This window comes from Aedes aegypti, chromosome 3 (assembly GCF_002204515.2).
Source record: "Aedes aegypti strain LVP_AGWG chromosome 3, AaegL5.0 Primary Assembly, whole genome shotgun sequence".
NCBI lineage: Eukaryota > Metazoa > Arthropoda > Insecta > Diptera > Culicidae > Aedes > Aedes aegypti.
Window position 1 is genome coordinate 37896464 of NC_035109.1, and position 14091 is coordinate 37910554.

The window sequence follows — 14091 nt, forward strand, 5'->3', positions numbered from 1 at the left end:
TATAAAATAGAATTGGAACATAATATGCAACACCGGTGCAAGCTCCAATTTTGAAAATGGTCCAAAAATTTGGAACCAACCGGTGATTTGGACCACCGGTGAAGTTGCCCTCAGCTGTTGAGTTCTCGGCAATTATTTTTGCCGGCCTCGGCGAAATAAATTAAGTGTGTATTGCTCAAAAATTACACGATTTCTAGAAATACGCAAGTAAATGAGTAAAAAATTGTGTAAGCCACTAAATAAAAGGAGAAACTATCTTAAACGTGTTTTTGTTGTGAGCTACGAGGAGATAGTCTTTTGATGGCCTCCTGGATTTGGAAGTGTCACCCCCTCTCGATTTTATCCAAAACGGTGAAACTTTCACAGCCTAAGAGAAATCGATCATGCGACTTACACCCTTATTCTAGCACACGCTTGATTTCTCCGTGTGCTCTCAGTGTTGACCTATCAGACCAAACCCCCCGAAAACGACGACGCCAAATGAAAAGTCATCTGTCATCATCACGAATCGCGAGTTGCAAAGCGTCGTCGTCGTCGTCCGAAGTCCCGTAATCTCACGGCATCAAAAACACATCCTGCTGGCTTGTTGCAATTTTGGTGCATTTTTTATCTGCAACATTACCGCGTTCAGTGGGCCAAGGGGCGAAGAAACTGGTAGTGCGGGAACAAAACGGACTAAAAATCAATTTCGGCAGCAGGATTACATAAAGCCGCAGCAGCGGTAAACGGCGGACGGCTCGCTGCTGCTGAAATCGCGTTCCCGGATGGATTCCCGTCGTGATCTCCCACCAGGTGGTCACGGATCATTGGAGTTTGCTTCCTCGTTGGTGGCGAAGACCAATTGCCCGTTTGCTGAATGATCTTTGAGGCGATCAGGCTCCAGCATTCAACTCATCATTCGCTTCAATTGCATTCCCATCAGCATCAGCAGCAGCTTCAGAATCAGCATAATTCGCTCCAGCATCGCTTCCTAGAAGATAATCCGGATTTAGACCGGGATCAAAGGCATCAGCAACTAAACGGCGACGACGTTGAGCTCAAACTCAAATCGTTGGATTTCGGATTGACCAAGCGGCTTCTGGCGGCGGTCTTCTTTCTGCTGGTGATTTACGCCTGGAAGCAGTATATAGACGAAGACGAGGAATCGGATACGATTTACATCTGAGAGAGAGGAGGAAGGGCAGGAAAATCGATTGCCTTAAAAGTTTAATCGGACCAATAGCAGCAGCATCATGAGTAGCAAGAAGGTGTCCTATTTCTTCAATCCGGATGTGGGCAATTTCCACTACGGTCCCGGGCATCCGATGAAGCCGCATCGACTGTCGGTTATTCACCATCTAGTGATGAACTACGGGCTGCACAAGAAGATGCAGATCTATCGGCCGTACAAGTAAGCGTTTAATTATGTTTTCTATTTTAGAGTAAGGATGGTTAATGTTTCTTGATTATGATTAAGGGGTAGATGGATTAAAACTAAAGCTCAGATTTTCTAGAGCACAAATCTGTTGAACCGAAGATCCATTTAAGTTAAAGACCTGATCGAGTGGTGATCACAACACCAGCTGGTGACTAATCGAATGAATTTTTACCTTAAATTTTGGTTTGGTGGGCTGATTGGCACGTCAGGAGTTAAATGATCAATATTAACCTTATTTTTCAGATCAGCTTAGATAGCCGCGTAGTGTCGGTAGCGATTGTTTCAATATAGAGTTAATAAGAATCAACTCTACGAATTGCCTGTTCCGGTGGTAAAAGTCCACCTCACAGGTGACCCTAATTCATGGTGTGATGCGGCTTCATGCTTACCGTGCCTGTGAACGAATGGAATTCGTTTTTTTCATCTACTTATAGGTATTCTACTAAACAGCTCGAAGATTTATAATCATAGCTAATTTCCTCAGCATTTGGATCGACCAAAATTTTAAAACACTGTGTCATTAGAATCGAATCTTTTATTCTTTGAAGAGCACTCACAAATTTTTTGCGGAAAAATCTGAAAACTATTCAAAATTAATTGAACAGTCATTAAAGTCATCGCGCAAAAGTTTGGGTTCACCTGAACTTACTTAGAACACGAAAAATCTGTGAAATCTCAAACCAATTATATACGCGCCAGTATTTGCGTTTGAAAAAGCTATGAATTATTAAAATCGGTTGAAAAATGGCAGAGATATTGACAAAAATGATTTGCGTGCGGCTTAGGTGAACCCAAACTTTTGCACGTTTTGCATCATACTGAGAGGTGAAGCCAAACTTTTGCACGATGATTTGAATGACTGTTTCATTGATTTTGAATAGTTTTCCGATTTTTCCGCAAAAAAAATTGTGAGTACTCTTTAAATAATATAAGATTACGATTCTAATGACACCTTGTTCTAAAATTTTGGTCGATCCAATGCTGAGGAAATTAGCTATGTTTTTTCAGTGTGCTTATTGAAAAATTTCACAACTTTAAGTAAAAATTAATTATACAAAATTAAGAAAATGTTTTTGGAAAAATACATACCAAGTAAGAATAACTCTTTGCCTTCCTAATGCGGCTAAGAGAGTTTCAATTGGACGCGTAATCACAGAGATATAAGCTGAACACTTTTGTATGTTTTCGAGGGGGTGTACCCAAACTTTTGCACGGGAGTGTATATGTACCAAAGGCATGATAGCTTTCAAAATGGAAGTTTGAAGATTTAACAAGCAAGTAGACCTTCCAATTAGTAACAAAAATCACGCCAAAAATTGGAACAAAAAGTCTCCGAGTTTGCAGAACTCCCCTCGAATTATAGGGGAAGCTGGTCCAATTCGGACCCTGTTCTAATTCGGACCGTCAAGCATTTCTCAATACTGGCGCTACTGTAAAAATCGTATGTACCGTTTTTATACCCACCGTCTGGCTAGGACGTAACACAATACATTTAACGCCTTTCAGTAAATTCGTTTATTTTTTATGTTGGTTTGTTGTTTTGAAGTACTCTAGCCTAAGCCTTTATCTCACCATATTGATTTGATATGTCTATGCACTGTTTCTGCTCAACTAGTTTGAAAATCTCAAAATGTGTGTTGGTCCAATCCGGACCTTTTCATATGGTTCAATACTGACCTCTTGATTTCCAACGAGCAGTCAGTCTGTTTCAATAGCTCCACAACGTAAAAGTCTTCTCGACTCGATAGAAAATCACAGAAGATATAATATTGATGGATGGTTATTTATGGCTTTTATTTCTGTTACGGTCAAGAGAATGTCTTCGAAAGAATCCAATTGTAAGAAATGTGGTAGATTCCCAAAAACAAAAATGATTCAATAAACCAGCCACTTAAAAAAAAATTCCATTAATACCACAGCCTATTGTAGGGATTGAGAGGGGTACTATAGAAGATATCAAATAAGCAGGAGGGCATATAGTTCCAGTAACAATGAAAACCTAAGCGGGAAAAGGCGAATGACACGTCAGTCTTGTAAAGTGTTTCGAGCGATGAAGTTGCGATGGAATTGCTCCTGTTGCAATTCGGCTGATTGAGCCATTAGTTTTGAATGTGCCGGTTCCTCCTTCCGGACACTTCAATGGCACAGTTGGTAAGTATATTGTGCGCTCCCAAACATTCAAAGTCTCGGCCTGAAACGGAAGTACAAAAGTGGTAAAAACTTTGAATGTTTTCAGTTTTGTTTGGCATTGCCGTTGATGTAAACCAAGACGATAGAGGTTGATATTGGAATCATTTGTGTTGGTATTGCAAGCAGAATAAGCACAATAGTGACGTCATATTTTCGTGGTTATTTTTTTTGTTGATTTTATGCTGGATTGCTTTGATGGAATTCAGAGGTCGCGATTCATGTGTTTTTTAAGATTTGTTTTTCTTGTTGCTTGTAATAAATTTAAATGTTGGATAAGAAATAATATTATTTTATATTTATGAATGACCAGTATTATTCAGTGTAATGTAAATAATTAAGTTGGAACACAATTGGAAAATGATATTGCGCGAATCCTTCAAATAAGCCCGACTTTATTTTGTTATGCTGCAAAATTTGTTATAAGGTCGAATACATCAAGGCAATGCATAAACTCACCTGAAAGGGTAAATCAATTCCCCCGAGAGGGTAAAGTAATTCCCCCGAGAGGGTAAATCAATTCCCCCGAGAGGGTAAAGCAATTTCCCCGAGAGGGTAAAGTAATTTCCCCGAGAGGGTAAATCAATTCCCCCGAGAGGGTAAAGCAAGTCCCCCGAGAGGGTAAAGCAATTCCCCCGAGAGGGTAAAGTAATTCCCCCGAGAGGGTAAAACAATTCTCCCGAGAGGCTAAAGTAATTCTCACGAGAGAGTAAAGTAATTCCCCAGAGGTAAAGCAACTCTCCGAGAGGAATGAGGAGTTAGGAATAAAGAGTGAGGAATGAGCAATAAATAGTAAAAATTGAGGCATGAAGAATGAGGAATAAGGAATTAGAAATGAGGAATAAGGAATGAGAAGTGAGTTGTGAAGAGTGAGAAATAAGCCGAGGGTGAAGAACAAGGATTGAGGAGTGATGAATAAGGAATAAGAGTGAGAAGTTAGGAATGAAAAGTGAGGAATAAGAAATGCTGAATGAGGAGTGAAGAATGAGTTGTAAAGCATGAGGAGTGAATTGTGAAGAGTGAGGAATGAGGATTAAGCAGTGAAGAATGAGGATTGAGGAGTGAGTGTGAAGAATGAGAAACGAAGAGTGAGGAGGAATGAAGAGCGAGGAGTGAGTAGTAAAGCATGAGAAGTGAGAAGTGAGGAATGAGAAATGAGGTGTGAGTAATGAAGAATGAGAAGTGAGGTGTGGACAGTGATGAGTGAGGAATAAAGAATAACAAATGAGGCGTGAGGAATGAGGAACGAGGCGTGAGGTATGAAGAGTTGGGGGTGAGGAATGAGGAATAAGGATTAAAGAATGAGGAATGAGGAGTGAGGAGCGAAGAACGAGGAATGATGAATAAAGAGTGAGAAGTGAGGAATGTGAAATGAGGAGTGAGGATTGAGGAATGAGGGGTACATAATGAGGAGATAGAGATGAGGAATGAGAAATGTGGAATGGGGATTGAGGAATGAGGTTTGAAGAGTGAGATGTGAGGAATGAGGAGTAAGGAATGATGAGTGAGGAATGATGGGTGAGGTGTGAAAAGTGAGAAGTGAGGAATAAGGACTGACGAGTGAAAAATGAGTTTTAAGGAATGAGGAATGAGGAGTGAGTAATGTGGTGTGAGGAATGAAGAATTAGGAATCATATGTGAAGAGTGAGATGTGAGTAATGAGGGATAACGAATGAGGTGTAAGGAGTGAGAAGTTAGCAATAAGGAATGATGGGTAAGGAATGAGTTATGAGGAGTGAGGAATTAGGAACGAGGAATGAGGAGTGAGGAATGTGGAGTGAGGAGTGAAGAATGAGGATTGAGGGATGAGGAGTGAGGAATGAGAAGTGAAGTGTGAGGAATGAGGAATCAGAAGTGCGAAGTGAAGAGGAAGGGATGAGGAATGATGAATGATTTGTAAGGAGTAATGAAAGAGGAGTGAGGAATGAAGAATTAGGACTCAGATGTGAAGAGTGAGAAGTGAGGAATGTGGGATAACGTATGAGATGTAAGAAGTGTGAAGTTAGCAATAAGGAATGATGGGTAAGGAATGAGTTATGAGGAGTGAGGAATTAGGAACGAGGAATGAGGAGTGAGGAATGAGAAGTAAAGAATGAGGATTGAGGGATGAGGAGTTAGGAATGAGAAGTGAAGTGTGAGGAATGAGGAATCAGAAATGCGAAGTGAAGAGGAAGGAATGAGGAGTGATGAATGATTTGTAAGAAATAATGAAAGAGGAGTAAGGAATGAAGAATTAGGACTCAGATATGAAGAGTGAGAAGTGAGGAATGAGAAATGAGGATTGAAAAATGAGGAGTGAGGAATGAAGAGTGAGAAGTGAGGAATGAGAAATGAGGAGTGAGGATTGAGGAATAAGGAGTACATAATGATGAGACAGAGATGAGGAATGAGAAATGAGGAATGAGGAGTGAGAAATTAGGGGTAAGGAGTAAGGAATGAGGAGTAAGAAGTGAACAATAAGAAGTGTAGTATGAGGAATGAGAAGTAAGAAATAAGGAATGAGGAATGAGATATGAAGTATGAGGAGTAAGAAATGAGGATTGAGAAATGAGAGATGAAGAATGAGGAATGAGAACTGAGGATTGAGGAATGTGGAATGATGATTGGGGAATGAGGTTTGAAGAGTGAGATGTGAGAAATGAGGAGTAAGGAATGATGAGTGAAGAATGATGGGTGAGGTGTGAAAAGTGAGAAGTGAGGAATAAGGAGTGACGAGTGAAAAATGAGGTTTTAGGAATGAGGAATGAGGAGTGAGAAATGTGGTGTGAGGAATGAAGAATTAGGAATCATATGTGAAGAGTGATGGGGGCCAGATAGCCGTAGCGGTAAACGCGCAGCTATTCAGCATGACCATGCTGAGGGTCGTGGGTTCGAATCCCGCGGGTCGAGGAAATTTTCTCGATTCCCAGGGCATAGAGTATCTTCGTACCTGCCACACGATATACACATGCAAAAATGGTCAATCGGCAAAGAAAGCTCTCAGTTAATAACTGTGGAAGTGCTCATAGGAACACTAATCTGAGCAGCAGGCTTTGTCCCAGTTGGGACGTAACGCCAGACAGAAGAAGAAGAAGATGTGAAGAGTGAGAAGTGAGGAATGATGAATAACGAATCAGGTGTAAGGAGTGAGAAGATAGCAATAAGAAATGATGGGTAAGGAATGAGTTATGAGGAGTGAGGAATAAGGAACGAGGAATGAGGAGTGAGGAATGAGGAGTGAGGAGTGAGAAGTGTAGAATGAGGAGTGAGGAATGAGAATGGATGTGTGAGGAATTAGAAATCAGAAGTGCGAAGTGAAGAGGAAGAGATGAGGAATGATGGATGATTTGTAAGGAATAATGAAAGAGGAGTGGGAAATGAAGAATTAGAACTCAGATGTGAAGAGTGAGAAGTGAGGAATGATGAATAACGAATCAGGTGTAAGGAGGGAGAAGTTAGCAATAAGAAATGAGGAGTGAGGAGTGAGGAGTGAGAAGTGAAGAATGAGGAGTGAGGAATGAGAATGGATGTGTGAGGAATTAGAAATCAGAAGTGCGAAGTGAAGAGGAAGAGATGAGGAATGATGGATGATTTGTAAGGAATAATGAAAGAGGAGTGGGGAATGAAGAATTAGAACTCAGATGTGAAGAGTGAGAAGTGAGGAATGAGGGATAACGAATGAGGTGTAAGGAGTGAGGAGTGAGCAATAAAGAATGATGGGTAAGGAATGAGTAATGAGGAGTGAGGAATGGGGAGTAAGGAGTGAAGAATAAAGAGTGATGAGTAAGAAATGGAGAGTTAGGAATGATAAATGAGGAATGAAAAGTGAGGAATGAGGAATGAAGAATGATGATGATGAAGTTGTAGATACAAAATGTTATATCATTTTTTGGAATATATGTATGTTATCTTTAATATGAAAGAACTCAAGGACAACATGAAATGAATGAAAGATAATAGATGAAACTATCTTACAATTATAAGAGTAGATAAGGAGGAGAATGTAGGGATTGAGAGGGGTACTATAGAAGATATCAAATAAGCAGGAGGGCATATAGTTCCAGTAACAATGAAAACCTAAGCAAACGGGAAAAGGCGAATGACACGTCAGTCTTGTAAAGTGTTTCGAGCGATGAAGTTGCGATGGAATTGCTCCTGTTGCAATTCGGCTGATTGAGCCATTAGTTTTGAATGTGCCGGTTCCTCCTTCCGGACACTACACCTATTTTGGATACAGCTTTCCAAATTGTTTGACAATACGATACAAAAATAAACGTTTACGAGTGCTAAGAACAATACAATCAACTTTCCCTTACCCTTTACTTATAATGTGTTGGGGCCCAGATAGCCGTAGCGGTAAACGCGCAGCTATTCAGAAAGACCAAGCTGAGGGTCGTGGGTTCGAATTCCACCGGTCGAGGATCTTTTCGGGTTGGAAATTTTCTCGACTTCCCAGGGCATAGAGTATCTTCGTACCTGCCACACGATATACGCATGCAAAAATGGTCATTGGCATAGTAAGCTCTCAGTTAATAATTGTGAAAGTGACCATAAGAACACTAAGCTGAGAAGTAGGCTCTGTCCCAGTGGGGACGTAACGCCAGAAAGAAGAAGAAGAAGAAGTGTTTCGAACTTGAAAATTTGTAGCTTGGCTTTATTTTATAATCACTTCAATATAGCGTACTTTGACCCTAAAATGTATGTCAATACTTCTTCAACTTTATGTCCCGAGACTCGATGCTGTCACTTTTAGTTTCCTGAGCAAGTTCACCTTTTAAACCCGATATTTTCATGGCATGATTCAATATGTTGGATTGAAATTGTTTTACTATATTCCTAGCAAAAATGGCATTTCCCATTATATTCTGTCACAATAACAAAAAGCTCCAAAATTAAAAAGAAAATATGTGTTCTTCATCTCGATATGAAAGCACGATGGTTAAAATCCAGTAGTTCACTGTACTCAATTTTGAATCAGTTTCGGTTTCACCCATGTTTTTTTTTTACTGAAATTCACATTTTACTTGAGCTAGTTCTGACTCGAATTAAATTATTAAATAAATTGGAATTTTTCACGCATTGAGTAATTTTTTCATGTTTGCGTTTGTAGAAGAAGTTCAACAAGCTTTGATACCAAACAAATCAGAGTTATGTTTTATAACTACCATAGCAAAAAACGATAAAATATAGGGTGGTCCGAATTAGAACATGGGGGTCCGAATTGGAACAGGGTTGGTGCAATTCGGATCTTTTGGAGAATTTGGTTCAAACATGTCTTGTCATGTCCTAGTAGGAGATATCACAAAACTCTCTGAGAGAAAAGTGCGCGCGCTAAATCAGGCTTTCAAGAAAACATAAAACTTTTCATGCCGTCCATCGTGCTGAAGAGATATGGCCAAAAAACTGTTACTAGGTCCGAATTGGACCATGTTTCCCTAATAAATGTTAAAACAAGTTTTAATAATTTTTTAATCATCTTACTCATGATCATGAAGGTTGCTAATTGTATTCAGTAAATTCATTTTTTGACTTCCCTCAACAATTTAGGTTTGTTTGAATTTGAAAAGACAATAATTCATTTTTATTTATTTGTTTGTTTACCTGTGCATACATAAATTGAAATAACGTTCAAAGAATTCATAGTAAACTCTTATGAATCTTGTGAACTAATCCCCGAAGTTTCTAAGAATTCACTGTGACCCTTGTAAAACTTGAAAGTTGCTTTGAATGCTTTAGGATGGATGTTTATCAACTGCATTAATGTTTAAGGCATCATTAAAACTTCAAAAGCAGATTTTTTTGGTTCGAAATTTAAGAAAAAATCTATGGAATTGTGTTTACTGTGTTTTTGCTAGAGAATAGAATACAGTAAACACATTTCCGTATAAAAAATGGAATTGGGTTTACTGTATTCTATATTCTAAAGAAATTCCTCTAAGCATCTCTTGGGCAAATCGCTTGTAGAATTTATTGAATAATTAAGATCCCTGTGGGTAATTCCTAAAAACATTCTAGAATAAATCACTAGAAAAATTCTTAAAGCTTTTCCTCAGGGAATCTGAAAAGAAAACCCTGAAAAATAGTATCTGAGCGTTTATCTGTAGCATCTTAAATTTTTTTAAATGCTTAACAAACCATTTTGGTTGAAATAGAGATTTTAGGGACCTTCCATCAAAATAAAGACCAAATCTCTATAAAGATACATGTTATCAGCTCTAGCTGTAATCCTTGATCATGGTAAACTTTAATTTAATAAACAATCTTAATTATTCATTGGTATGATGACGGATAATGATCATTTTTTCTTGTTCCTTCCAGGGCCAGCGCACACGACATGTGTCGCTTCCACAGCGACGAGTACATTGAGTTCCTACAGCGGGTGACGCCCCAGAACATCCAGGGTTACACCAAGTGCCTATCGGTGTTCAACGTCGGCGACGATTGTCCGGTTTTCGACGGGTTGTTCGAATTCTGCGCCATGTACACCGGAGCTTCGCTCGAAGGAGCACAGAAGCTGAACCACAACCACAGCGACATCTGCATCAACTGGTCCGGCGGATTGCATCATGCCAAGAAATTCGAAGCGTCCGGATTTTGCTACGTGAATGACATCGTAATAGGCATCCTGGAACTGCTAAAGTACCATCCTCGGGTGTTGTACATCGACATCGATGTGCATCACGGCGATGGAGTGCAGGAAGCGTTCTACCTGACCGATCGGGTTATGACGGTTTCGTTCCACAAGTACGGCAACTACTTCTTCCCGGGTACGGGCGATATGTACGAAATCGGAGCAGAATCCGGACGGTACTATTCGGTCAATGTGCCTTTGAAGGAAGGCATCGATGATCAGAGCTATGTGCAGGTCTTCAAACCAGTCATATCCGCTGTGATGGAGTTCTATCAGCCAACGGCCATCGTTCTTCAATGTGGAGCCGATTCCCTGGCGGGAGATCGTCTGGGTTGCTTTTCGCTTAGCACCAAAGGTCATGGAGAGTGTGTTAAGTTTGTTAAAGATCTGAACGTCCCAACCTTAGTGGTGGGAGGCGGAGGTTACACCCTGCGTAATGTCGCACGCTGTTGGACGTACGAAACGTCCCTCCTGATAGACGAAACCATCTCCAATGAGCTTCCGATGAATGACTACCTGGAATTCTTCGCCCCGGATTTCACCCTGCATCCGGACATTCCCAGCAGGCAGGACAATGCCAACAGTAAGCAGTACCTGGAGGCCATCACGCGACATGTCTACGACAATCTGAAGATGTGCCAACACGCCCCCAGCGTACAGATGTTCGACATTCCCGAGGATGCCCTCCCCGAGGACGTCAAGGTGAAAGACGAACCCAACCCGGAAGCGAGGATGACCCAGGACGAGGAGGACAAACAGGTCGAACCGAAGAATGAATTTTTTGACGGGGAAAATGATAACGACAAAAGCGAAAATGAACCGTAGCGTTAGTGGCTTAGCGTAGGGGGTAGGCTTTAAGTAGGGTTTTAAGCTCAATGTGAACGTTGGTCGACTTAGCATGGAGGGAAATCGTTCAACTGCAAAACAAATACTTTAAATCTAGGATTTTAATTGTACATCTCCATTAAGCTTAAACGCAAATCGTAGTCAGTACGATTGCAGCAACATTTTATAATAATTCTAGCGATTAATAAATTTAATAAACTTCGCAAAGCAGTTAGTTGCATAGTATATGTTCTTTCATTTTAAATCTGATAAAAAATTTGGATTTTTTTAAGTCTAGATGATTATAGATAACATAAAAAAAACGTTTAAGACTTGGAAGAGGGAGGGGATAAAGTTGTGACAGTGCTTCTTTTGGAATTTATCTAGAAATACCAAAGAACGATGCACTAATTTTTAATTTCCACTTAGGCCGGAACAATTTTGAAATGTTATTTTTGTCACGAATACATTCATAATTATTGTAAAATTGTTCCATGAATACAACACTGTAAGTATATCTGCTTTACAGGTCATTTAAAAGTTATTATAGGTACTGAGGTTATATGCATACTTATGTTGCAGTCCACATGCCACAAGCAGCCGAGAAGAGCAATATTTACTGCCCATATTTGCATGGCCGACGTAACCAACAGCACTATCTTTGCTGTGAAAATGCTTTTTCGTGTTCCATGCTGCATTCTTGAATATTTCAACAATTTCGGTCGAATAATCTGTGTATCTGCCAAAGATTCAGACTTTTTGAATAATTTCTCTTGTCATCTGCAAATGCCTACGTCGCGTCGTTCTATCCGTCCAGTCAGTGAGTTTGATGAATGATTATTCGTGATCAAACGTCAACATCCCACCGCAAAATCGCTAGTTGGTTTGACTTTATTAACGAGATTTTTAGCCCTGGGCTAGTTCATCTCGGGACCAACGGCTTTACTTCCCTTCCGAAGGAAGTCGTCACTATAACTATTTACGTCATAAGTGACTATGTCGGGGATGGGATTCGATCCCAGGTCCTCGGCGTGAGAGGCGAGTGTTCTAACCACTACACCAGGTCCGTCCCCCGAAAAAATCGCTAGTGTTTGGAGGTGATTTTAACCTCCAAAACATCACCTCCAAGTTAGTTCTAATAACCTCCGTTATATGGAATATGGTGGCGCGTCGATCGTCGTAAGTTTATCGTTAAACAGTCAATATGGATGGATTGACGTAAACACCAGGTCACTGCCATATCAACTTGCTTTATACGCTAAACTATGGACCGATGCACGGGTTCACTATCTGACGTTCTAGCGGTGCCGTGTTATTTATGTGACCATGGAAACCAGTGAATTCGGCACCGCTCAAATATCAAATTAGTGAACTCGTGCATTGGTCCATCCGAATGAACGCTCCGCAAACCGGGTGTTACTTCGGATAAGTTGGTGTATGTACTCATGTCAATTCATTTTCCTCTTATATTTCAAATATTTCAGAACAAATAAGCGCAGTTCACAATGTCCAACCAGCACTGGTACATGTGTACGTACATGTATTATTAGGTTAAGAATGCATATGAAAAAAATGCATTTTGGTCATATTGGCGCTTACGCCGATCATGCGAATATGGGCAGTATACCACAAAACATTTTTTTTTATGTTATTCAAATTAAAACTAACGTAAAGTGTGGTAAAGTAATGATCATCTTAATCCAGATGATAACAATATTTATTTGATTTCAAGTTGCGTCTAAATGAAACATTCAGTTGAATAAAATTCTAAATAGCTAGAACACAATATTTAAACCTAGATTGAAACCTTCTTCTTCTTGGCATTACGTCCCCACTGGGACAGAGCCAGCTACTCAGCTTAGTGTTTTTATGAGCACTTCCACAGTTATTAACTGAGAGCTTTCTTTACCTATGTTGCCATTTTCGCATTTGTATATCGTGTGGCAGGTACGATGATACTCTATGCCCAGGGAAGTCAATGAAATTTCCATTACGAAAAGATCCTGGACCGACCGGGAATCGAACCCAGACACCTTCAGCATGGCTTTGCTTAGTAGCCGCGGACTCTAACCACTCGGCTAAGGAAGGCCCTAAGGAAACCTGTTCTTCCTAATTTTTTATAAATTACATATTTTGAAAGGCTATATATAGCCTTTGTATACAAAATCATGTGAAATGTAGCCAAAAATTTGATATTGAAAGATCTATTTAGGTGTGAACTAGGGTGCTGTGCTAGTATCCATCGTATTAAGCATTGATCAGTGAGAACTGCAATTTTCCCAGTATTGCAGTGAATGATGCTGACACAAACCGATGCCAAACAACTCTTTCTCAAAACAGCTTTAGCATTGTACAATAACATTTTGATAAATCTTGTTCTATTTTTGGAAATAATGCAAAGAAAATGCATCTTACCGTATTCTCAGTCCGTCGTATCGTTTTCAACTCCGTCGCAATCAGTTTCCAGATTCGTCTCACAACTTACGGCTCACTGTGTGTATTGAATGGTTAAAACACAACATATCAACGCTATAATAAAATGTTTTACTAGAATATATAGATCTACTGGCATCTCCCTCCATTCCTTCAGCATGATGGAATATACTAATTTCCTTTAAAATTCATTGTTCGTTATCAAAATTCAGCCCAAACATATGAACACGATTCCTTTTGACCGTACAATTATGGCATTTGCGTACAGCGAAAACAACACAATCAAAGAAACCATATTTTTACATCGAGCGTCGCGCACACATTGATGCGCACAAGCTTTTTTTCTCAGTACGACGGATTAAACTTTGTTTACATTCTCAATTATACGCGGCGGTTGAGGAAATTTTGTAAAATTTGGAGATTTATTGAAGTTTTACGGCATGTGATTGGAATGAAATCCTTCAGTGAAGAAGTTCGAAGGTTTTCCATAGTGAAAGTGCCCGGCGAAGTAAGTCACCCACGGGGGCGGGAAGAAACTTGTGTTGGAAAGTGTTGTGGCTCTGTCGATCGCTAAGCATTTCTCTCAAATCGTGTTCGTCCATGCGATTTCGGTGAAAAA

At 40.0% G+C, this 14091-nt stretch overlaps 1 protein-coding gene across 1 annotated transcript; it reads left to right on the top strand.

Annotated features, from left to right (window-relative positions):
- The first annotated feature begins 488 nt into the window (after positions 1 to 488).
- Positions 489 to 11285, top strand: LOC5574401 (histone deacetylase 3). The gene is made up of 2 exons (XM_001655058.2): positions 489 to 1390; positions 9902 to 11285. Exons 1-2 carry the CDS (start codon positions 1233 to 1235, stop codon positions 11037 to 11039), a joined length of 1296 nt encoding a protein of 431 aa, XP_001655108.1. The 5' UTR covers positions 489 to 1232; the 3' UTR covers positions 11040 to 11285.
- Positions 11286 to 14091: the final 2806 nt, after the last annotated feature.